Source organism: Xyrauchen texanus, chromosome 42, assembly GCF_025860055.1.
Source record: "Xyrauchen texanus isolate HMW12.3.18 chromosome 42, RBS_HiC_50CHRs, whole genome shotgun sequence".
In the NCBI taxonomy this organism is placed as follows: domain Eukaryota; kingdom Metazoa; phylum Chordata; class Actinopteri; order Cypriniformes; family Catostomidae; genus Xyrauchen; species Xyrauchen texanus.
In genome coordinates, this window is record NC_068317.1 from 23,083,603 (window position 1) to 23,108,680 (window position 25,078).

The window sequence follows — 25,078 nt, forward strand, 5'->3', positions numbered from 1 at the left end:
GTTGAGGAGAGTCCCCAGTTCACTGTGTAAAGCGCTTTGAGTGTAGTGTCAGAAAAGCACTATATAAATGTCAAATTCATTCATTCAAGTCATACAGATTTGGAAATATGAGTCTGAGTAAATTATGAAAGAGTTTAAATATTTGGGTGAACTATACATGTAACCTCAAAATAAAGCTCTTTATTAAAATAAATAAATAAAAAATAGACAAGCTCAAAAAAAGAATCCTATCAAAGAAAATTAATGGTGATTAAAATATGGAAATGAAAATAATTTATACAAGTTTGGAACAATATGAGGGTGAGTAAATGATGACAGAATTTTCATTTTTGGGTGAAGTATCCCTTTAAATGTTATGAGTTACTTTAAATAACACAAATGGATGGTAGTATTGGAAGATGCCTTTATTGTTCATTTTTTAATAGGTACTTCAGAAGGAATGTTAATAGATCAATATCTTCATTGCAATAAATGATAAGTGTGTATAGAATGTCAGGTTCCAAACTATTTCAGCATTACACAAAATAATTGAACACTTGGTTAAAACATTGTTTTAAACGGCATTTATCTACAAGCAGTGGCATTTTACTAATCAAGTATAAGAAACTTCCAAAAACAAAAGTATCACGAAAACACACACACACAAATGTCTGTTCCACCTGAAAAGTTATGAACCACTAAAATATCTGTTCACTTGTATAGGACAGTAATCTCTGTGAAGCTAAACAGATTTCCCAATGTGTTTTTTACATTAACAGACTGCATGCATGCACAAACAAGAGTATACTGGCAAAATCAACTATATTTGAGCTTGTTACAAAGACTGAGGCTTTTTTTTACAAGAATATATGCTTGCATACTTCAGTCTGCTCTTCAGAACACATAAGGCGTTCAAGGCGTCAAAGTGCTTTCTTCATTGTCTAAATAAACAAAATTAAAACCATTCTACAAATCCTTTAAAATGAATACTGAAATATATATTTTAATAAGAGTATGACAAAAAGTAAGGTGCTATATTATGATCATCACCAAAAAAATGTCTTAAGTCAGAAAAAGACCTCCAAACACCACAAACCAGCATTAAGACAATTGTAAATGCTTTTTAATGTTTTTTTTTCCTATGACAGAAATGTCCAGGTCATATTTCACCCTAAATTCTATTAATCCTATTTGTGAAGCCATTATTATGAAAATGTCATAATTTGGAGGTGGGGTTCGTTCTATTTCTTTACACAAAACATCACTTCCCATATTTGTCTTTGCATTTTTGTGTGAAATATGACCTAGGCATGTTCTTGACAGATTTTGAGGGATTAACCATGGAGTGTTGCTGTAAAGATACACAAAGTGAAGCATAAACAAATGTCAATCTTTTGCAAATTTGTAAAAGCAAAAATTCTAAAAAGAGGCAAAAGTTACCTAACTATAGCAATATCATTCAGGTCCACCTCAAAATACTTGTGCATTCAAAAGAACAGTTAAGTGATGCATGATCGGGTATTTTTTGTGAAGTACTGCTTGGACACAGTGATTTTAACACAGTGGGACACATGCAGGGCCAAATTAAGCTTGTAAGCATTGGAAACACGGCAATGTATTTCATTCAAACAACTCTTCAATGCATAATTGCCCCAAAACACTCCTAAATCAGAATAAAGCTCATGAGAATCCAGTCCATTTATGTTTGCCTCTATCTCTCACAGTTAATAACACTGATTGCTGACAATGACATCATTAAGTGAAATTACTTCTATGATTTTTTTTTTTTATCTAGTTATGCATTTATTCTCAAACACGTGTTGCTGTAACATTTCAACACTTTGATGGGACTCTACACAATCTAAACAATGTTACAATCTGTTTCAATAATGTCTGCAAGCAAATTTCTTTCAAATATTCTCCATCTAATGTCACCATAATGGGTCAATTTTTTTTTAAAGAAGTACATGTTTTTTTTAAAGCTGAAGTATGTCATTTCTGTGCCACTAGTGCCGTCAAACATGATTGCAAAAATAAACATAGTTTTCAAAACAGCTTTTTGAATACACCCCCCATCTTCCATTGATAAAAAACAAAAACAAAAAAAAAACACAGATATTCCTGCCAACAACTCATCCCATTGGTTGAGTCAGTGTTATTGTCTCTATTGAGACAGGTGGCTCAAAACAGAGGAATTTTCATAGCGCCACATAGACACAGTGTTTACAGATTTTAAGACAATTACCTATAAATGGCTTACTTATAGTTATCTTTTCATATTAAGCTGGGATAGGAGGAAGTATTTTAACACTGAAAAAGTTACATACTTCAGCTTTAAGACAAAAACAAAAGTTAGTTATGCTATGATAAGCTGTTGTGCAGTATGCATTGTTCTTTAACAGTTTTATCACTGTGTCCATTCATATACATTAACAGGAAGCTCTGTATTGCTGACCTACTATCTAAGTTAATTGTAGGAGATGTACTCCTGTAAATACTCTGCTACTTGCCATTAAAAGTGACTGCAGCCCAGCTGAGTTTCTAACATGGCAGAATTGATATCAGTACAGCCCTACACAAATGCACAACTAGGGAGAGAAGTCAAAATAAGTTTGGGTTTGGTTAAATAAATAAAATAAAATACATTAGTAGTAGAAACAATTTAGATTTTGTTTAAAAGTGCATTCCTCCATTCTTAGAAACATCAGTTATGCATATTCACTTATGGAATGAATGTCCAGGTCATATTTCATGTAAAAATACAAATAAAACAAAGCCTTGCTTTAGGACTATTAAGGTTTCTTACATTGTGACATAATTTTTTATGGCAATCAAGCAATTTTCCTTCTAAATTCTAATGACCATGAATACAGAAAAAAAAAATATATATTTTTCATGATCCTGTCCAGACAAATGATTAAAAAATATAATTATAATTAATTTCAGCATTAAATACAAATACTGCCATTTATTATTTATTTGCCATTCTTTATATGTCACTTTTATAATATATTTAAATATAAAAAATATATCTTTATTTTTTTTCTGCATTGCAATAATCACAGTACATACTTACTTAGCTTAATTGTCATTAAAATAAAGTCACAATGAAAAAAAAAAAATCATCGTAATGGTCATAAAATAGGCTTAATTTTCATTATACAAAATATAAGAATATAACGTCTTTATATTCTTTACATGTTATATTCAAAATATAATTTTTCTTTTTGATTTTTGGGAGAAATATGACCTGTACATAATCTTGACAGGTTCTGCGAGATTCAACCATTTTCTAAATAAAATATTTTCATTTCTCCTGAGTCTTTTCTTTTCAAAATGGTTCTCCATTAGGCCATTTGCAGTGCTCTATAGCCTGCGTATCTCTGAATGGCTGTAAAATAAATGCTCTTCATTTTGATCTCAAACTCCAGGCTTCCTTCTCTGACTGTGGCAGGAACTCCAACAGGGGCTCTACTGTGTGGCACAATTAAATGAGAACCAAAGTATTTGACCCTCTGGGCACACAAGTTTCACCCTTTGCACAAGACTGCTCTGGAAGACGCTAAAAGGAGGCTCTGTATCTTACATCTGTAGCTGCACAAAGAAGGAACAGAGACTAAATGACACTTACATCATCTGCTCTGGTAATGCTAACAAGTACAGAACACTCAGCATTGATGTGATGTTGCCATGGCAACAGAAGCTAGACAAAAATGTAGAAGGTCTGTAAATGGGTACAGTTGGACATTTTGGATGAAGTGCAGTTATCTTTTGGCCTTGTATTTGGAGGCATCTCTGGGCTCTTTGCTGGGGTTGCTCCAGTCATCCGCTCCTGGGCCACCTTGATAGTGCCGCCAAGCAGATTTGTTAAAGACGGGCAGACGCTCAAATGATTCACTGGAGAGAGCCTGGTCAGAAAAGAAGGCAGTGGTGGATGTCATTGGAAACCCGTTATTGAAACAAGGAAAGAATTACAATAAAGGCAGCTTCTGCTGAAGTGCAAAAATCTGAGCTGCTCTTACCTTCAGATAGATAACAGCATCTGTTCCCACCCCTTCCATTGAGTACAGTTTCAGGTCCCCTTGAAAGTAGCGTGCGTACAATCTGGAAATCGGCAAGCCATGCCCAAAACCAGCCTATAGTACATGGAGATTAGGTTACAATAAACAATGCTACATTTAAAGTTGTAGGATACATTAAACGATTAGTTAAACCAAAAATAAAAATTACCATCATTTACTCACCCTTATGTTATTCCAAACCTGTATGACTTTCTTTAATCGGTGGAACACAAAAGCAGAAGATTAGCAGAAAGTTGACTTTGCTCTTTTCCAAGCAATGGAAGTATACAGTTTCAATCTCCAAAGAGGCCAAAAAAAAAAAAGCACCATAAAAGTATCCTATACGAAAATAATTTGACTTTGAGAGCTGAATATTATCAGTGAATAATGACTTATAAATATTCCAAAATAAATTAAGCTCAATCGACAGCATCGGTGGCATAATTGATTTCCTCAAAAATGTATTTTAAGTTGTCCCTTCGATTGTTTAAAAACAAAAAGCTAAAATCTGGGTTAAAGTGAGGCACTTACAATGGAAGTGAGTGGGGCCAATGCGTAAATGTTAAAATACACACCGTTTCAAAAGTATAGCCGAAAGATGTAAACAAAATGCATGTTAACATAATTTTAGTGCTTATTAACTTGTCTGTGTAAAGTTATATCCACATTTGGCAAATTTGTTGCCAAAACAATAATGTAAATAACTTTACAGCTCAAATAATACACAAGGTTTAATAGAAGTATTAATGTAAGTGCTTTTATACAATTATAAGCTTCACATTTCTGCCTTTAAACCCTCCAAAAATTGGCCCTATTCACTTCCATTGATAATGCAACACTGAGAGACGAGCCAAAATAAATTTTTGCAGTAATAAAAGTTATGCCATAAAGGCATTCAATTTAGCTTAACGTGTATTGATTCTGGGATATTAGTTTCCTTTAGTGTTGTTTTCCTCACGCAAAGCTATTGTATGGCATCTGAAGATTTGGAATGTAGTGCATGAGTCACCTGGACTACTTTTATGGTGCTTTTTGTCCTTTTCGGAGCTTGTGTGTGGACTGTATGCTTTCATTGTATGGAAAAGAGTTACGTCAACATTCTGCAAAACATTTCCATTTGAGTTCCACAGAAGAAAGTCAGAAATATGGGTTTGGAATGGCATAGGGAGAGTAAATGCTGACAAAATATACTCCAAGAATACAGTTGTCACTTTTCTTTACCAATGGCACTCGTTTAGAGTCCAAACTGGGAGTTGGTGCAGTAGAGTAGGTGTAGTTGAACAGCCTGTCAATCTTCCGTAAAGCCACACCCCCTCCCCTGTCACTGATCTAGATAAAAACACAAGACGTTTAGGGTCAAGGCATGCCATGTTTATATGTTTGCAAAGAAAACTGATCTGCAAAAAAAAAAAAAAAAAGAGACCTTCACAGACAGATCTTCCTTCCCCAGGGTCACTTTTGCTTTTATAGGGGGAAGACCCTCGTTACTGCCCTCGTGAAGCTCAACCGTGGCCCGCATTGCATTCTAAAAATACAAACACAAGTTGTTACATTAACATGTTAGGGCTTTGAGAAAAGAACACAGATATGCACCACTAAAGCTTGAACTGCATGTGAGATACATATTGAGAATTACCTCATACTAAAGTACTTTTAGTATTAAATTGAGTATGTCAAAGTTTTTGAGACTTACCTTGAACAATTCAAACAGCATATGGAACAGGTGGGAGGGCACATAAACAGCCTGGATGGGTTTTTTAGAAGCCTTGGCTATACAAGTGTAAAATATTGGCATTATATTTCAGTTTGCAGTCTAAATTATTAAAAGAACATGAAGTAAACCTTAAACATTGCATATACATTTCTGTGAGCCTGAAACTAAACCTACAAACAAATGCATTAACCAACATGCACAATAAGGCTAGTTGAGAACATATACCATTGAATTCTTCTATCTTCAGCTCTGGGGCAGCTAGATAATATTGCTCACACACCATCTTGGCAGTCTCATATGCATCTGAAAACAAGATCAAGTTGCAAAATCAGAGGAGCACAAAATCCAAAAAGATAAGGATAGTTTTCCTATAGGACAGAACAGCTCTGTAAAAGAGGGCAACAATGAACTTACCGGTCACCACTTCGGCCACACCGCAGTTGGGATCAATACTGCCAATGTGTTTGGGATGGGCTGGGTTGATGTCATTGCCAAAGAGGAGAGCTGTAATGAAGAGAAAAGTGATTACAGTAGAAAATGAATACTTAATATTGGCTGTGGTCCAATATGTGGTGTTTTTCTCTCTTACGTACTGTGCTGGTTGATGAGCATGCGAAAGGAGATTCGATTGGTGTAGAAGCGGTCCAAAAAGTACTGGATATTGGAGCTGACAAATGGGTCGAAACCAAACTTCTCCTTATATTCGATCACTCCCTGGGCCATGGTCGGGACCACATCATTGTGTCTATTTCTGATATCAATAAGAGTCTCCAGGAAGCTACAAAAAATTAAGTTGATAAATAGTTAAAGGGAAAATTCACCCAAAAATGAAAGTCCTGTCATTATTTACTCATCCAATATCATTCCAAACCCACATGACTTCTTCCTCTCTTATTGCGATTTCCCTACAATAGGAGTTGATAGTGACTCACTTTAAAGTTTTAAAAAGTACTGAAGGCATACAATCACTTTATATGAGGTGTAACCCTTTAATGCATACCTCTGGCCTTTAGTGTACCTCATTCATTTTTTCATTTAGTGTACAAACATATATTTTTTTATAAATGCTTAATTACCAAAAATGTATAGGGTCATTAAAGTACAGAGATGCTGTATGTAATAGTGTCGCCATAAATCCTATACATTCCATAAATCATACTTTTATGATTATTTCATATCTATATAAATTTACTACCACAGGATAAATACAGTATTTATTAGTTTATTACAAGACAAATTAGAAACATTTTCATACAAATGATTTTCTGTGCAACAATGGTAAATTATCAGTATCTCATATGCATCTACACATACATCTTATACAAGCTATTTTTTACTCAAGGTGGAGCAGTTGTTTTAGTGATTGACTTGATTTTCATTTGACATTGCTATTTGATGAAAAAGCAATGTGGAAGTAAACTATAGCAAGTACAACACATGAACAGTATGATTTGACTATTGTCATTGAAATTATATTAGTTGTGCATTTATTTACATCTTAAAAAGTGCCTGAGAAAATAAACATGTGCAGTTTAAGTGTTATGTTTAGCTCAATATGTGTTTGACTGCCAGTTGTGTCTCATGAAATTTCAGTATGGAAGTTATGAATCATGTTAATTCAAAATATATATATATTTTTTTTTATAAAAATCACAATATATACTATTCTATTAGAACAATGCTTTCTGGAATACTTGTTCCTGATTGGTCAACGGCACCGTCTAGCAGTCAGACATTTCTCTGTAACAACCGCACCACCTCGTATTAAGGCCTCAATATACTTCCGTAGAGGTTCTTTATTCTTCATTCAGGGGTAAAAAGAAGTTCTAAACAGCCAAGCAACAATATACTGTTTCCGAACCTTCAGACCACACAGATGTGGGAGGCATTTAGAAGTACATTTAAATATGAGGACACTACATGTAAAACTTTCAAAATGTGTTATCAATTACTTTGTGCAATCGTACAGATGTAGGTACATTTCCACAAGCTCGCTAACAACTCTGCACATCGATGTGTTCATGTTGACTGATTTTGACTCACTGATCAATGTAAACAAAATTAGCCTTTGGCCTCAAGTTACTTGGAGCTCCAGGTCACACTAACGATGACACGGACCAATGGCAGTAAGAAGATGTTTAGCAGCCGGTAATAATTTTTCCTAAATGTTTGCCCCAGTGAGCTGTTAAGAACCACCGAAACGAATGCCAAAAACATCTTCTTTTAGGCCAGATTTTGTTCTAAATTACATCACACCCAGTCGTTCTTGGATTTCGAAGGAAGTACATCGAGGCCTTTAGGACGCTTATCTGGTATTTGCGAGCAATCTCTCCTGCTTCTCTGATCACTGTGCGATCTCTACAAGTAAGCTAATAAAATATTTTCAACTCCAATCAATGTTTCATGTGCATTTATGTATTTATTTGGCAAGTACACTTGTAATAAGATAACCAATGAGCAGTCAGACATTCATTAATTTCAAAATAAACACCAGAAGAATTTTGACGCAAACCAGAGATAAATTTCAGCTGTTCAGTGATTTATTTATTCTCACATAATTACATAATTTCAATGCAAATTAATGTTTCATGTCCTTTTATTTGTTTATTTGGCAAGTAGTCTTATAATAGGCTGGATAATGGGCAGTCAGAAGGTCATTTTCACAAAAATAACACCAACAGAACTTCAACTGAAAACCAGAGGTGGATTTATTACACATTAATAAACATTATTCAAATCAATATTTTATGTCCATGTATTTATTTTTTTGGTTTGTAGCCATGTAATAAGTGTGATAATGTACAGTCAGTCAGTTGTTATTGCCAAAGAAACCCCTTTATAGTGATACGAGACCCCTCTGCTTGGCGTCATGGTCCTGATCTCCCTATAAGGGTTATTTGGTGATAACAACCGACTGACGAAATGAACCGCCTTACGTATCACTGTATCTAATTATTATGAAAAAAATGGACAGTATCTGGGCACTTTGTAGATCTATTTAAAAACAATATACATGCCGGGTTGCTAAAGACTTAAGGTATGGAATAATGTTGGGCAAAACACCTATGGATTTAAGGGCTAAATCTTATTGACTTGTGGCTATATTTGATTTGGGCTCTATATACATAGATTGATTAGTGATTCAAGTAAATAACTACTTACATTTTAGTCTGTTCATCATACAAAGTAATATCACGTTGGAGTTGCATGGACTAAGAAGCCAGACAAATGGGTTTGGAACAAGGGTGAATAAATAATTACAGATTTAGATTTTTTGGGTAAACAGTTCCACATTTTTATTGTGTCTAACTACTGCTGATAAATCATTACATAATATCTATCAACCCAAAGCAGTCACGAAAAACAGTCCAAAATCTTTTTGCATTAGGTTAAATCACTCATGGTGCAGTATTCTATAGTATTTTTGTATAAATAATTGACAAAATGGTAAGAGTAATTTAATTATTGGCACAAGAGTGAGATTCTTTTTCTGTTTTTGCTGACCCAGCATGCTTCTCTATTTTTTTTCCAATGTCAGGACCGCTCTCAGCATTACTATCAGAACCCCTGTTTTCAACCCTGGCCTGAATTCACCTAGCATGAAAATACAATAACATGCCCTGCAAAAGCCCACAATAAAAGAGCAGCCATCCACTGCACAGAACAAGCACTGCCTAGTACACAGCATAAAAAGCAATAAGTACTAACAAATAGATAAAAATACAATTCTAAATTGTTAAAATAGAACTCACTCATTGAGAGCATGCGAATCTTCTGGCTTCCGGTTTTCAAACTCTAGTAGTTCAAAGAAACTTTGCATGTACCTGTGGAGAGATTTGGCACATACTGGTTGCATCTGTACAGGCTTCAATATTATGTAAATCTGACATGCTCTATTTTATTTCATCTATACTCACCATTTCTGCACCAGTTTGACTGACGGTTGACTGAGCAGTTTATCAGGCAGAAGATTCACCTCTCTCATGGTATTTGCCAGACGCACCGGCAGCTCCTTACGCAGGAACATATAAGACGTCTTCTCACATGCATTATCCCTACCTACAAAACCAGCAACCAGAATATTGAGAAAAAGTTATGGGCAGGGGGAATGGTGTTGATTACAAATGTCAAAGCGATGAAAAATGTCTCATTATCCATACCTTAAAATCAAAAAGCATATAAAGTCACAATAAAGCAATGTACATTACTGTGCAAAAGTCTGTACATTGCTTTATTAAAAAAAGCAAGTCTGCACATAAGATGTTTCACAAAAGCATTTGTCTTAAGATGGTTATTTATATCTTCAGCTTTAGTGTGTCGATAGGAAATATAAATGTTAGACTCCCAAACACGATTTTTGCCAATAGAAAAGATTAGAATAGAAGAACAAGGAGCCTTGCAATAGATGTCATGGCACCAACAGAGCCCCTCACTGAACATCGTGTCAGTCTGAGTTTACATACAGAAGCAGAAGGAGTTGAGACAGCCTAAATAGATTGAAGAACTGTGGAGAATTCTCCAAGAAGCTTGGAACATCCAATCTGCCAACAACCAAGAAAAACTGTGTCCAGGTGTACCTAGGAGAATTAGTGCTGTTTTACAGGCAAAGGTGGTCACACCGAATATTGATTTAGCTTTTTATGTTTACTGGACTTTGTATGACATTAAGTGATAAATTAAAACTATTTATGTCATTATATTTGAAGACATCCTTGCTATGCAACAATATTCACAAGTGCCTAAAACTTTTGCACAGAACAGTATATAACTCCAGTGGTTTAATCCACATCTTCTGATGCGATATTATAGGTGTGGGTGAGACACAGATCAATATTTAAGACCTTTATTACTATAATTTACTATAAATGTCACATTTATCTTTTGTTTTTGGTGATTCACATTCTTGGTGCATATCGCTACCTACTGGCCAGGGAGCAAAATAGACTTAAATCCTAATCTATTTCTCACCCACACTGTATCATATTTTACAAGAAGATATGGAATAAACCACTAGAGTTGCATGGATTAATTTTTGTGCTGCCTTTATGTGCTTTTTGAGCTTCAAAGTTTTGGACCCTGTTGATTTGCACTGTATGGACCTACAGAGTCAAGTCAAGTCAAGTCAAGTCAATTTTATTTGTATAGCGCCTTTCACAACACACATTGTTTCAAAGCAGCTTTACAGAATATCAGCATTAACAGACGATAAAACTGTAATGTCTATAAAGTCGATTAATCATCATTGTGTAATTTAGATAAAATACGATTTTACGACAGAGCTGATGTATTCTTCTAAAAATCTTTGTTTGTGTTCAGCAGAAGAAACAATATCATCTGGGTTGCCATGGGGGTGAGTGAATGATGAGAGAATTTTCATTTTTGGGAGAAATATCCATCTTTATAACTGATTAGGATTGTATGATGTCATGCCCTGCCCTTGTTACATAACCCTTCTGACACATTTTTCAGTGATGTCATTGTAAGAATGCCAAAAGAAAAAGAAAAGAACAAACAATTAATTTTACCTAGGACCTCTTATCGGAAAATGTGTCAACAGCTGAGTCATTATCATAATCTCAACACCATGACACTACACAACGGTCCCTGATGTGCCATTAGTATATTTGCTCTGTGGGCCTTAAAGTTTTTATGTGGCTAATTGTTGACTGAGTTGTATATAATCCCATTTAGCCTACATTATATACAGATAGAAGAGTACATTCTAAATTCAGTGCAAATTGCCTCTCCCTCATATTAAAGTGCTTAGAATGAATATGAAGGGTGACTTTAATGCATATTCAATTATATGAACTGAAAATGTTTTGAGAGACTGCTTGACATGATGCAATTGAGTAAATTACGTCAGCAATGATAAAAAAAAATATATGACATTGCGTCTGAATGACCTACAATGGTCAAAGCTTCTCTTTTTCTAACATACAGGATACAGTTGTCATCAAGACGAGTCTGCTCTAACGTATGGCTCCTCTACTTCCGCAACACATGAACGTAAACATAATGTTTTGCATATAGGGATCAAATCATAATATACGATTATAATCAAGCTATAATCACGTTAAGACTCAAAAATGAATATTAATACAAATGCCATGAGATTCTTAATATCAATAAATTAACAATACATTTAATAACGTTTTTTTTTTAAACGTGACAAATTTCCAACACTAAAATAAAACAAAAATCATAATGTGCTACGAAATAATTTTTTTCTGAAATGAACAACATAGCCATAATTAATGCTGCATTAAACCGAAACGTAACAAGTGTTGCTGTGACCGTCAACGCTCGTGATGGATGCGCGTGCACTTACCAAATTCCAGAAACTGTTTGATTGACAGGGGCGATGGTGAAAACCTTGAATAAAATTCTATCTTTGGTAAACTGTTCTTCAGAAGAAATGCGTACAGTCTCATTGTGAGGAGACAAATGGGAATCGACCGAGGCCAAGCTGTTAATGAAGAAATCTCTTTAAAATGGGATCATGGCAATGGGATATCCTCCCATGGTATCCGAACATTCAACTCCGTTTGAAATGATCGATATATTGGGCCATTGCATTAAAAGTGAGTGTCTATATCTTTTCCATCCCAGCCACGGAGAAACATTGTTGCGCTTAACAGCACGTACACAACGGCGCACACACAACCGACCATGATTTTAACAGACAGCGTTGCGATTGGCTGACGATAACCCGGAAAAAAATAGACAGTGTTTAGCGATTGGTGAAATCCTTTAGCTCATCACAACGCCTATCATATGGTTTCAGTTTAAGGTTTCATTCACCGAATAGCCACAACATTAAAACCACCTGCCTAGTGCGTAGGTACCTCTAGTGTCGCCAAATCAGCGCCAACCCGCATCTCAGAATAGCACCTCCAAATGGTGCCCAAAACAAAACCAAAAAATCCAGTGAGCGGCAGTTCTGTGGATGGAAACAAATCGATGATGAGAGAGGTCAACAGAGAATGCCCAGACTGGTTCGAACTGACAAAGTCTACAGTATATAAACTCGGATAACTGCTCTATACAACTGTGGTGAGAAGAACAGAATGCTATTCTGAGATGCGGGTTGGCGCTGTATTGGTGGCACGAGGAGGACCTACACAATATTAGGAAGGGGGTTTTAATGTTGTGGCTGATCGGTGTATATATACAGTATACTGTAATGTATATATAGTACAACTTTCCATTTGAAACTTTCAGCAAAAGCGCAAAAATAGAAAGTAAAAAATTTCAAATTCTTAAAATAAAGTAGTGATCCTAACTGACTTTAGACAGGGAATGTTTTCTACGATTACATGTCAGGAATTGTGGAAAAACTTAAATATATTTGGCTAATGTGTATGTAAACTTCTGACTTCAACTGTATGTAGCTGTATACATATTTATTGTCAGTAATGTGTGCAGACGAAATACATTTTTATTGGACAAATCTGTATTAAATAGTTTGAAATGACAGATATTATAAAAGGTAACACAGAGCACCATACATTAATCCCATTTAACCTTTTTGCAATTCCAAAAGTCCCTATGTATCGTTAACCAATATAAATGACTTTATCTCATTAGGAATTTGGACTATGATTACTCAATGCTGTCCCATCAACAAGAAACAATACCAACAACAAAAAAACAATACTGATGGTCAAGCATCATAGGGAAGTTACACTGTAAGAAACAAAAACATTCCACTAGCTCGGATGTTGCAGTGTGCTCAATACAAATTGATAATTTGAGTTTTATGAAGTGTAAATATCAATATCAGCACCTTCAAAGTCATGACTGACTTAACACTCAAATTCTGTGACCCATTAACTTCCAGTAATGTCAATAAAAGAACAGATTTGGAACAGTCTATTTAATACAAGATTATAGTGGCCTTATACACTGATTAATAAAGAAAATACAAAAGATAATAACCATCATTGTTCACCACTTACTTTGTACAACAATGTCCTCCAATATATTATATAGTCTCATTCACATGCAACAGTTTGTTCTTCTCATGCAATATCCACTGCTTTTTTTTTTTTGAGGAAAGGGCACTCTTTGTCTCCTCGTCGCCATCCTCTTCTGGTATAGGGTCATAATGTCGTCTATATAAAATCCGAGTCACTAATGTAATGATGAACATCTCTACGATCAACAGTTGCTGACTCATCACTGGAAGAAGAAATTGAGAAGTTATATTTGAGAGTCACTTATGCCAGAGAAGTGAGTGTAAACAAATGTTCAATGGATGAATGGTCAATTAGCAGGATTGTAGTGTCCAGGTCTCCAACTTCCCACACTTTTTGACCCATGAATGTCCATGACCGTTACACACAAATCAGACATCACTATCCCTATATCCGAATATGCTTAATGCTAATTGCCTAGTATGTCCGAGCTGAAGAGACGTCATATTCAAATGCAGAATAAAAAAAATAAAATAAAAAAAAAGGCAACCAACCACAAGATGGGTAGCTCTTTTCCATTATAAGCGCTATATTTGTTGTTAAATTGCACTTGTTTAATTAAACCAGAGTACATTATTTTTGCGGTTGTTATTATTACATCATATATTTGGGTCCACCCCATGAAATTGTTTAGCTGTCTAAAGGTACTTACAGTATCCACGGGCCTGGGAGGTGTAGGGTGGAGCGCAGGTAATAATGCCATTGATTGCCAATATGTTGATGATGGCACTTTGCAGCTGGCTGAGAATCAGCACCAACTACAGGGCAGATATAATCACTGAATCAAAATGCAACATGACTAATTATAAAGGGGAGCAATTTAAAATTGGTAAGGAACTTCCAAAAATAATGTAAAAACACATACCTGATACATGGCATATTTAGGGATGATTTTAAGGGTGTGTATTGACACTCGCACATGCATGAACATGATTGCAACAGGCCAAAGTGCAACAACAAGGACAAAGCCTAGAAAACAGTTTATCCATATGGCTCCTCCATTCATCGCCACCTACGAATCAGAGAACTTAATTTCATCAATAAAATTAGCCAACTTCAGAAATCAGCTTCATAGTCTATACTTACATCAGCTACATTGAAGTTACCGTTGGTCCAGAGGACAATCGAAAGGATGGTCAAGATACATTTTAACAGAGCAAACTGGAAGGACCCCAGTTTCAATATAAACAGAGATCGTCTGAAAAAGCAAAGCACAATTTTTACAGAAAACATGTCAAATTTGAGTTCAAATTCCAAGTCACATTATAACCTTTTGAGTTTAATAACGAAAGTCTTGCATAACACTTAGTGGTTCTAAGAGCTGCAAATAACTCCTTTATGCAAAGTGTGCAATGGCCCTGAGGTGCCTGTTAAGGTAACATACTAACAAGCACATAAGAGGCTCCATGTTTGCAGAAGAGTTGAATGGCCTGCTATGCATTCACCCTTACCAGTTACTGACAAGATACTGACAAATAATGGCCAACTTGCTCCACATTCCAATTGAAGTGCGTAAAGTTTTTAAATAAGACTCCAAGGTGTGCTTTTTCATGAGCAAGCACAACTGACATTTTATTCAGAAGGTATAAAAATCTAGTTGTATTTGAATGTAGGAACTGGCAGCACATTTTAAGGTCTGATTACCGTGTGACAGCAACATCTGGCAGACATGGGCAGCAGCAGCAACAGGGTCCTGTGCTGATCTTAAATGACTTTTTCTCAGAGCGTTGAAGAAGTGCATCATCCCCTCCGACCTCTTCAATCATAAGAATCAGGAACTTAAAGATCACTATTGCAAAGTATCTGCCAATTGAGTTAGAAATGTCATGAATACCTTCTCTAACTCTCCTCTTCTTTCTGCATTCCCCACATGCTCACACACCCACATATAGTTGAATGAAGTTCTTTTAGTAAAATTCTGGATACAATGGTTAGCTGTCTGCAGTGGGCCATTTTCTGTTCTTTCAACCACTTCAAGATGATTTTTTGGAGATTCCAAAACTTTTTTAAAGGATAAAAGGATATTGTGCACAAAAATCTAAGAAAATTCATTCCATGTCATTCCAAACTTGTATGTTTTTTTTTAAATATCCATGCTGTTTTTATTTATAATCTTTTTTTCCCACATAATGAATGTGAAAGGGAACTAGGTTTGTCCAAGCTTCAAAATGACAAAAAAGCACTTTGTGCCATGAAGGAAAGATTATCAGAGAATAAAGACTACAATTTCAAACTGTTCTTCACACAAAACTTTTGTATGGCTTCAAAAGACAAAAAAAACCCAAAAAAAAACACTTAAAATAAAATAGTCACGTGGACCAATATTACATTATACTTATGGGGCTTTTTGTCATTGTGGAGTTTGGCCCAGTCTCTTTTCACTTTAATTCGATGGAAAAAAAAAAAAAGAGAGATACATCACATATAAGTTTCAAATACATCACATATACATTTTTATAAATCACATGTAAACAAAAGTTCAGAGCCCTCACAGTGAACTCACGTGGTTGATGTCATGTCAGTGAACATCGTGGCTCTTGGAACCCACATGCCCAAGCAAGACATGGTAGCAATGACCTGAAAAAGATAAACATAAAATCTCCAAAGTTCAAACTTGAGACAGTTTATCAATTATCCTGGCAAGTATAGCAAATACAAATGACTAAATGAATCATTGCTTCACTTTTCTGTCCAAGTACTGAGTGGAGTACTGATAAAGATTAATTATCATGTCAGTTCCAATTAGTTAGGTTGAATTATTAACAAAAGCCTTTTAAGATACAATATGGTAGACAGAGACGCACGTGATAACAAACAGAGCATATACTTGTACAGTCGAAGTCAGAAGTTTACATACACTTAGGTTGAAGTTATTAAAACTCATTTTAACCACTCCTGTCACGATCCCCTGTTGTCTGCCCAGTGTTTTTCATGTCACCGTCACGATTGTTCCACAGATTTCATATTATCAAACTATATTATACAAATCATTTAGGATATCTACTTTAATTAATTTTTCCAACAATTGTTTACAGACAGATTGTTTCACTTTTAATTGACTATCACAATTCCAATGGGTCAGGAGTTTACATACACCAAGTTAACTGTGCCATTAAGCAGCTTGGAAAATCCCAGAAAATTATGTCAAGCCTTTAGACAATTAGCTTCTGACAGGAGGTGCACTGAATTGGAGGTGTACCTGTGGATGTATTTTAAGGCCTGCCTTAAAACTCAGTACCTCTTTGCTTGACATCATAGGGAAATCAAAAGGACTCAGCCATGACCTCAGAAAAATATTTTTGGACCTCCATTTTGTTTCCACCTTTCCTATTGTTTGGACTACAAACAATAGTATGCAAATATAAACACCATGGGACCACGTAGCCATCATACCGCTCAGAAAGGAGATGCATTCAGTCTCCTAGAGATTAATGTAGGTTTGTTGCAAAAAGTGCAAATCAATCCCAGAACAACAGCAAAAGGACCTTGTGAAGATGCTAGAGGAAACAAGTATCTATATCCACAGTAAAACGAGTTCAGTATTGACATAACCCGAAAGGCTGCTCAGCAAGGAAGAAGCCACTGCTCCAAAACTGCCATAAAAAAGACAGATTACAGAGTGCAAGCGCACATGGGGACAAAGATCTTACTTTTTGGAGAAATGTCATCTGGTCTGATGAAACAAAAATGGAACTGTTTGGCCATAATGACCATCGTTATGTTTGGAGGAAAAAGGGTGAGGGTTGCAAGCCAAAGAACACCATTCCAACCGTGAAGCATTGGGGTGGCAGCCTCATGTTGTGGGGGTATTTTGCTGCAGGAAGGACTGGTGCACTTTACAAAATAGATGGCATCATGAGGAAGGAAAATTATGTGGATATATTGAAGCAACATCTCAAGACATCAGCCAGAAAGTTAAAGTTTGGTCGCAAATGGGCCTTCCAAATGGATAATGACCCAAGGCATACTTCCAAAGTTGTGGAAAAATGGCTTCAGTACAACAAAGTCAAGGTATTGTGCCCTGACCTTTGGTAGAAGCCAGCCAGCCCCAGACGCTGTCTCATCTGCTTTTTGGTCTTGGGCCTGTTCAGGAAGGATAGAGGTGGCTACGAACAACCACCCCCGGGGTGGTTTCGATATGGTGTTCTATGAGGTTTGTACGACCGGGGAGAGGTGAGAACATGTATGCGAATTCCGCTTGCAACTTGGTCACATCCTTGAGCTGCAACGGTGAGAGGTGTTCTCCACAAAAGAGAGGGATGAATGAATTAAGTTTGAGAGTCACCTCTGGCCCGAGCTCTGCCATCTCCGGAACTACCATTGTCAAGGCCACAGGGACCACCTCCCTCCACGATTTTAGGAGGTTGAGGTGGTAAATCACAGACTTGCCGTGTGATCACAAAGGGCCCTTGCTACATGGTGGGTAATTTATAGCTTGAGGTGGGCAGCAATAGGAGCACTTTATCTCCTGGTGCAAATTCCCGTAGTCGAGTGCCCCTGTCATACAGTTGGCTTTGACGTTCCTGAGCTTGGAGCAAATTATCCTGTTTTAGTTGATCCAAAGTGTGGAGTTTTGCTCGAAGATCAAGAATGTATTAAATTTCATTCTTACTGTTTGAAGGTCCCTCCTCACAAGATTCACATATGACGTCTTGTGGCCTGTGGGACCTGCAAATAACACTGCAAATGCAAATAACAGGGGATCGAGCAACTTATCACAATTGCTAGCATCCTTGTGTATGAACTTACGAATCATATTTTTTACGGTTTTATTAAATCGTTCCACCAACCCATCCGTTTGTGGGTGGTAAACACTCAATTGATTTAATACCTAATAATTCGTACAGTTTGCCTAGTGTTCATGACATAAATGTAGTGCCTTGATCAGTGAGGATTTATTTTGGAATCCCCACTCGGGAGATAATTCTGAAGAGTGCCTTCACAACACTACGTGCTGAGATGTTGTGCAGGGGCACTGCTTCCAAATATTGCATTGCATAATCCACCAGAACTAATACAAAGTGATGCCCGTGTTCTGTACATTCTAATGGCCCGACGAGGTCCATGGCAATTTTTTCAAAGGGGACCTCTATTTGTGGTAGAGTGCACAATGGTGCTTTTGGGGTGCCCATTGAATTCACCAATTGGCTTTCACGGCACCCCGCAGACCACTTATAAACGTCCCCGTAAATGCTTGGCCAATGAAAACGGGCCATTATTTGGTTGAGCATTTTTTTGTGACCTAGATGGCCAGCCATTGGATTATGGTGAGAAGCCAGGAAGAGGGTTTCCCAACGGCTCTTCAGTACTAATAATACTGTTGCATTTTCTATTGTTTGATTGTCCAGCGTCACTCGATATACCCTATCTTTGATAATTGAAAAATATGTGTATGTGAGGGCAACGTTAGGCTGGAGCTGTTGACCATCGATTATTCTCACTTTGTCAAATGCATGTTTGAGGGACTCATCATCTGACTGCTCTAGAGGGAACCCACTGAGGACAGAAACACAGAGCAGAGCTCATCTTGACACAGAGCAGACGTAGATGGCCCTGACACCACCTCTCCAGCCTTAGCATTGCACGTCACACACAAAGACAAAATTTTTCAGCACCCATCCACACATATTTCCTTTCAGAAATTCTTATCAGGCCAATTTGTTCCCAGAATCAGTGGATGGGCAAATCAGGAATTAACCGTGGCCTCTACTGTACTTTTTCCCCTGAATATTATCTCAACGGTAACCACCGGATACATGTGAATATCCCCATGCACACACTGTACCATCACTCGTTTATCCATGCCCAATGCCCTGTTTTGCACGAAGCGTTGGTGGATAGAGTTTTGAGAACAGCCTCAAAACTTGATATGTATCCTCTTTTAGACTAACCGGTATACAATACGCCCCTGCCTGATCGGGGGTGGCCTGCGGAGTATCAGGGATCCGGATCAGTGTCGCCTCCTCCATTCCTCCCTGCCCGGCTTCCTCGCAGCCCCAACAGACCAGCACAGGCTTCCCTACCACACTTGTGAGGTTAATCCCGACAAACTGGGGAGGGGAGCAGAGAGAGCAGGAGACGTGGGGGACATAGACAAAGGGAAGGACCCCCTACATTGGGGAAGGGGTTTGGGTGGGATTCCTCCCCACCTCCGGTGAGCCAGAACAGGATGGAAAGTGGAGGGGTGAGAGAAGTGGGGCTGAGTGAGATGCTGGGCGGTGGCACTGGACCCACTCGGCCATCCCCTGAGGGTGCTGGGAGATGAATTGCTCCAGTGTCACCAGATTGACAATCTCCACGGTGCTGCGGGTTCCCCCCAGACAGCAACCATTTCTGACAAGTATCCCGGAGCTGTTGTGAAAAAGCAAACGTGCAGCCATACCTTCTGAAATTCAGGGATCTGAAGCACTGGCAGTTCTTTTCAGGACTATGGCCAACCCATTGCACAATGGCCTACTTCAGGTCTTTCTATGTTGAGGAGGCTTGCGGCAGGAAGTTGTTGGGCCGCTAGTTGAACTTCCCTGGAGATTAGCGGTAACAGGCAGGCCACCCTCTGGTCAGGAGGCCACTTCCAAACCTCATCAGTTTTCTCGAAAATATCGAGGTTGGCCCCATTTTGATGAGGGTCACTGGTGATGTGGGCACCGGGGTCGCAGCTGCAGCCCCCTCTCGGTCCATGAGGCTCCGGAAATCCTGTCGGTCCTCCGCTTGAGCCTGGAGCAGCATTTCCATTTCCAAGCATATCTCCATGAGGGCCTGGTGTTGTGTTTGCTGGATGTTGGTGAGGGACTTGATGACTTCACCCCCATCACCACAAAGTATACCAAATGGGTAGTGAAAACTTATAAACAAGTGACCGCTAACTGCGGTTTATGGGATGACCATGTATGAATAAACTAAGCAGCAGGCTTAGTAAGCAGCAGGATACATAGTTTAACACTTCTTCACATTAAGCACCTGGGAAGAGAGAGAGGAGACATCCAGGTTGTAAAATATGGCGAAAGTACTAGGAGTAGCCCAACCTGCAGCTAGGCAGATGCCTTCAAGGGAACACCATTAGACAATACTCATAAAGATGCCATGCCTCTAGTGGAGTGAGCTTTTACAAGTCGTATGCGAGCGCAATGGTATCCACTATCCAATGTGAAAGCCTTTGTTTAAAGGCAGCCTACCCTTTAAAATGACCAGTGACGCAGACAAAGAGCTGAAGGGTCATAACCTACACCCTATGTGCCAAAAGTCATCAAACTTACAGCACATAGCCTTTCCAGGGTTTAAGAAGCCAGGTCCAAACTCTAAGCAGGAATCGTTGACCGACAGCTCCCTGACACATTTTACTGAAGCCAAAGTGAGAAACAGCACAATCTTTATTGAGAGTACGCGTAAGCTCACTTAATCCAATGGCTCGAACTGCGGGCCTGTGAGTGCCTTTAACACAATCGCCAATTCCCAAACTGGCACGGTGGTGGGGTGAGAAGGTCTCAACAGCCTCGAGCTATGTAAGAATTTCACAATCAAATGGTGTCTGCCTATTGATAGACCACCCGGTACGATATGTCCGGTTGCTATGGCAGCGACATACACTTTGAACATAGATGGGGTGAGACCAGCATCTAAACGTTCTTGTAGAAAATGAAGTACAGGCTGTACGGTGCACTGTACAGGGTCCTCGTGCCGAGAGGAGGAACACCAATCAGTGAACACTCGCCATTTCAATGTGTATAAACGTCTTGAAGGGGCTCTTGCTTGTAATATGGTGTTGAGAACTGGTTGCGAAAGCCCGTGCGCATCAGTTGGGCACTGTTCAGGCATTGAAGTGCTCTGTTAATTCAATTAGAACTATGAACTATGGGATAACCCCATAGCACCAGCTATGACGCAGAATTCTGACTGAATTGATAGGGAACAAATTCATCCATTCATTCACATTTAACTATCAGAAAGTTTTATCTATCTTTGGAGAAATTTTTACAACTAGATAGATATTTTTTATAAAAACTGATAATTGGAAGGATGCAAACATGTGAATGGAAATAAGCCTTGCAGTCTCTATAATAGTATTTTTAAAATCCTCATCCAGTAATATTAAACGACTGTGATTGCCCATCCTAGCTAGCGCAATTTTTTTTTTACAAGTATCAAGTGTCAGCACCGTCTATGTGCCGTTTTGGCCACGATCAGGAACTCTGTACAATAACTTAAACTTGATTAATTATACTGACAAACTTGAATTACCATTGAAATAAAAAAGGCCCTTTCTGCAATCATTTACTCACCCTCGTCGTTCAAAACCAGTATGACTTTTTTCATCCGTGAAACACTAGATTGAGGGATGAGAGAGGATCGTGATTGTGGCTGTCCAAGCTCCAAAAGCACCTTAAAGTCATCCATAACACCTGTGCTTTAGATCTCAATTCTTCTGAAGCAATATGATAGTGTTGTGAGAGGAACAGACCGAAATTTAAGAGTTCATTCACCTCTTCACCTATTTGAAACTAGCACTCATGCCAAAATGGCTTGTTTATATAAGCATTGCGACACCTGACACTATGAATGCTTTGGGCTGTCGAGAGCTACAATGCCAGGTGAAAGTTTAAACAAAGCAGAATAAAAGAATGTGCACACATAGTTTCTTGTGTTCATTGTCAGTATTTTTGTTGAATGTATTAAAGTGAACGAGATTTGAGAATGGGCCAGTCAACCCCCCCCCCAACAATAATTTAACTGGACACTGTACAATACAATTCTGTTAAATTTAAAGTAAAATAGGCTACCAGCAGCTGTGGTAGGCAGAAATGTACCATATTTAAAGTTCACAACAGTTTATATTATTAAATTATATAAACTTGATATATTAACCTTCTGGAACTACAAAAGCCTGCTTTACACTTTAAAATGTATTGTTGTTTAATGAAGGCTGCATGATGACTTAAGTTCATCAAGAGCGGCTCTTCCAAGAGCAATAAATAATACACATGTAGAGACACTAAAGTAATGCAATAAACATTAACTAAACTACATCAAATATAACACAGAACACCACAATGTGCATATCTGGTATTACAAATAAACATAACTGTTAACATAAAATACTATATAATGAAATGGGATTGGACACGCAGGGACTTCCAGGAACAGTAAAATGTGTCAAGGACTTCTGTTTTCATTTTAAGAAGCCATTACCATAAAAGTAAATGTAGCATTGCGTGTAGCATTATTACATTCTTTTACTGTTAAAATGATGGACAATATTGTCAAATTATGCAACAGTGTCAACATATTAGTTAATTGTGTGTATTTCAGATACATAAATGACACTTATTAAATGTCTTATAAGACAAAGCAGCCTTGCATTATATTAGAAAAATCAGTCATTTCCATCACAGAATGATATTAACACATGCATATTTGATATCTGATGGAAACTTTCTCCTGTGATGCGTGTGTCCAATTTTGACTAGTGAGAGTGTGAAAATTATAGTTTAAAAGTCCACAGCGCTAAAAATGCCCATAGTTGACGAAACAGTCAGTAAACAAATAAATAAAAAGCTTACCGGTGCTGCTCCAGTTACCCATATGATTAAACTTTTCTTGTTTGCGGGTACTTTCTTATAGATGTATATGCATTCTTCAATGAAAACCAGCATGGACATTGTGGCCATTATAGTCAACACAGAGAAGAGAACTATGCCAAAGATGTCCAGCTCTGAAGAATAGAAAACAACTATCATCTAAACCATTGGTAGTAAATTATTGTAACAACCAAAATATAATCACCTCTAACCAACAATAATAACTGGGAAGGCTGCAAATAAAAATCAATGCAGTTAGACAAAATTAAATTAATCGGATTGTGCATTCTTTCTTCAAGTATACAAAGGTAATATTTCTTTTATGTAAGCACCATAAATATGAACCCTTCTGTGTCTCAAAATGTTTATTATAATCCTAAAACAGCAATTAATTCCACTTTAGAAAGTGTTGGCAATTGTAAATAACTGTGTAAACAATATGGTAATATCAAATAGTCTCACCCTTACAAAATGTCCCATGGTTACCATAGTTTTTACCAAAATACCACATTTATTGATACAAGTGTAAAACAAAAATAAAATCACATAAGAATTTATACCGTATAAAAGCTTTCAAAATATCTTTTTTTATTTTTATTTTTTTATTTAACTTTTTGTTGGAATATGCGGCATAGCACGACTGTTATATTGTGGCAACTATGGTATTTTGACGGATGCTATGGTTACCATTTTAAGTTTTAAGGCCAAAACAGATACAACTTTTACTAAAATATGCATTAGGGAGCAACTAAATGTATGATACTCACGCATAATAACATCGATTGCGTAGGGAGGATCATGTCTGCATCTCGGATCAAAAAGTGTGTGATTGGACCCGTCCATCTTCACAATAGCTGTTTATTTACAAGATCCAAAAGTAAATCAGTGGAAACCCGAATGTCCAAACCACCGGGTTCTTTCAGCAGTCATGAAAGTGACTGTGGAGATACTAGATTGGTGATTAGTGAATTCTGAGTCTGAACTGCAATAAAGTTACCAGTGTGGATGAATCCTATGAGCACTTGTTAAAAGGGGCCGTCCATCCACTGGGAAGATCATAATGGGTCCTGACCAATTACAATTAGGCTCACATATTCATCCGACGACTGCGCTTGCGCAACATAGTCACACACACACACACACACACACACACACACACACACACACACACACACACACACACACACACACACACACACACACACACACAAACATTGTAGTCAGAAAAAGCCATTTTTACCATGTACTCTAACCAGCTCATTAGCATTGAGGCCATTCAACTCCTGCATATCATAAGAATGTGCATATGTAAGGAGCTTTCTGCACTCAAAAACATTTTAGACAATTTTGTATTTCTTTTTAAGATTTATGCATTTCAATTTCATAAAATTTTAATATTACAACTTAAAATATTTTGTCTTTTTTAATTTTATAAGTTAAAGATGACAAAATTTAATTTAATGTAATTTTGTTATGGATTTTAAATGCGAAAATCTTCAATATATACAGTTGAAGTCAGAAGTTTACATACACTTAGGCTGAAGTAAATGTAGCATTGCGTGTAGCATTTTTACATTCTTTTACTGTTAAAATTATGGACCATTATTATGTCTTAAGTGTATGTAAGTGTATGTTAACCACTCCACAGATTTAATATTAGCAAACTATAGTTTTGGCAAGTCATTTATGACATCTACTTTATAGAATTCTACTGTAATCTTTCCAATAATTGTTTACAGATGCCTGAAGGTACCATGTTCATCTGTACAAACA

General features: G+C 37.2%; 2 protein-coding genes across 3 annotated transcripts; both read right to left on the minus strand.

The window, feature by feature from the left end:
- Positions 1-365: 365 nt before the first annotated feature.
- On the minus strand, positions 366-12,424 carry LOC127635070 (pyruvate dehydrogenase (acetyl-transferring) kinase isozyme 3, mitochondrial-like). Its single transcript, XM_052114838.1, has 11 exons — positions 12,086-12,424; positions 9,672-9,813; positions 9,507-9,578; positions 6,348-6,532; positions 6,169-6,258; positions 5,980-6,057; positions 5,734-5,810; positions 5,464-5,565; positions 5,262-5,369; positions 4,002-4,115; positions 366-3,887 (listed from the first exon to the last, which is right to left on the minus strand). Exons 1-11 carry the CDS (start codon positions 12,186-12,188, stop codon positions 3,744-3,746), a joined length of 1,215 nt encoding a protein of 404 aa, XP_051970798.1. The 5' UTR covers positions 12,189-12,424; the 3' UTR covers positions 366-3,743.
- Positions 12,425-13,182: 758 nt separating this feature from the next.
- On the minus strand, positions 13,183-24,307 carry LOC127635232 (organic solute transporter subunit alpha-like). 2 transcript variants are annotated; one of them, XM_052115122.1, is made up of 8 exons: positions 24,073-24,307; positions 23,288-23,439; positions 16,237-16,310; positions 15,378-15,536; positions 14,820-14,931; positions 14,599-14,745; positions 14,386-14,491; positions 13,183-13,938 (listed from the first exon to the last, which is right to left on the minus strand). In XM_052115122.1, the coding sequence occupies exons 1-8, from the start codon at positions 24,146-24,148 to the stop codon at positions 13,742-13,744; spliced, it is 1,023 nt and encodes a 340-aa protein (XP_051971082.1). In that variant the 5' UTR covers positions 24,149-24,307; the 3' UTR covers positions 13,183-13,741. The 2 variants fall into 2 exon arrangements, with proteins under 2 accessions (XP_051971082.1, XP_051971083.1); XM_052115123.1 differs by lacking the exon at positions 23,288-23,439.
- Positions 24,308-25,078: the final 771 nt, after the last annotated feature.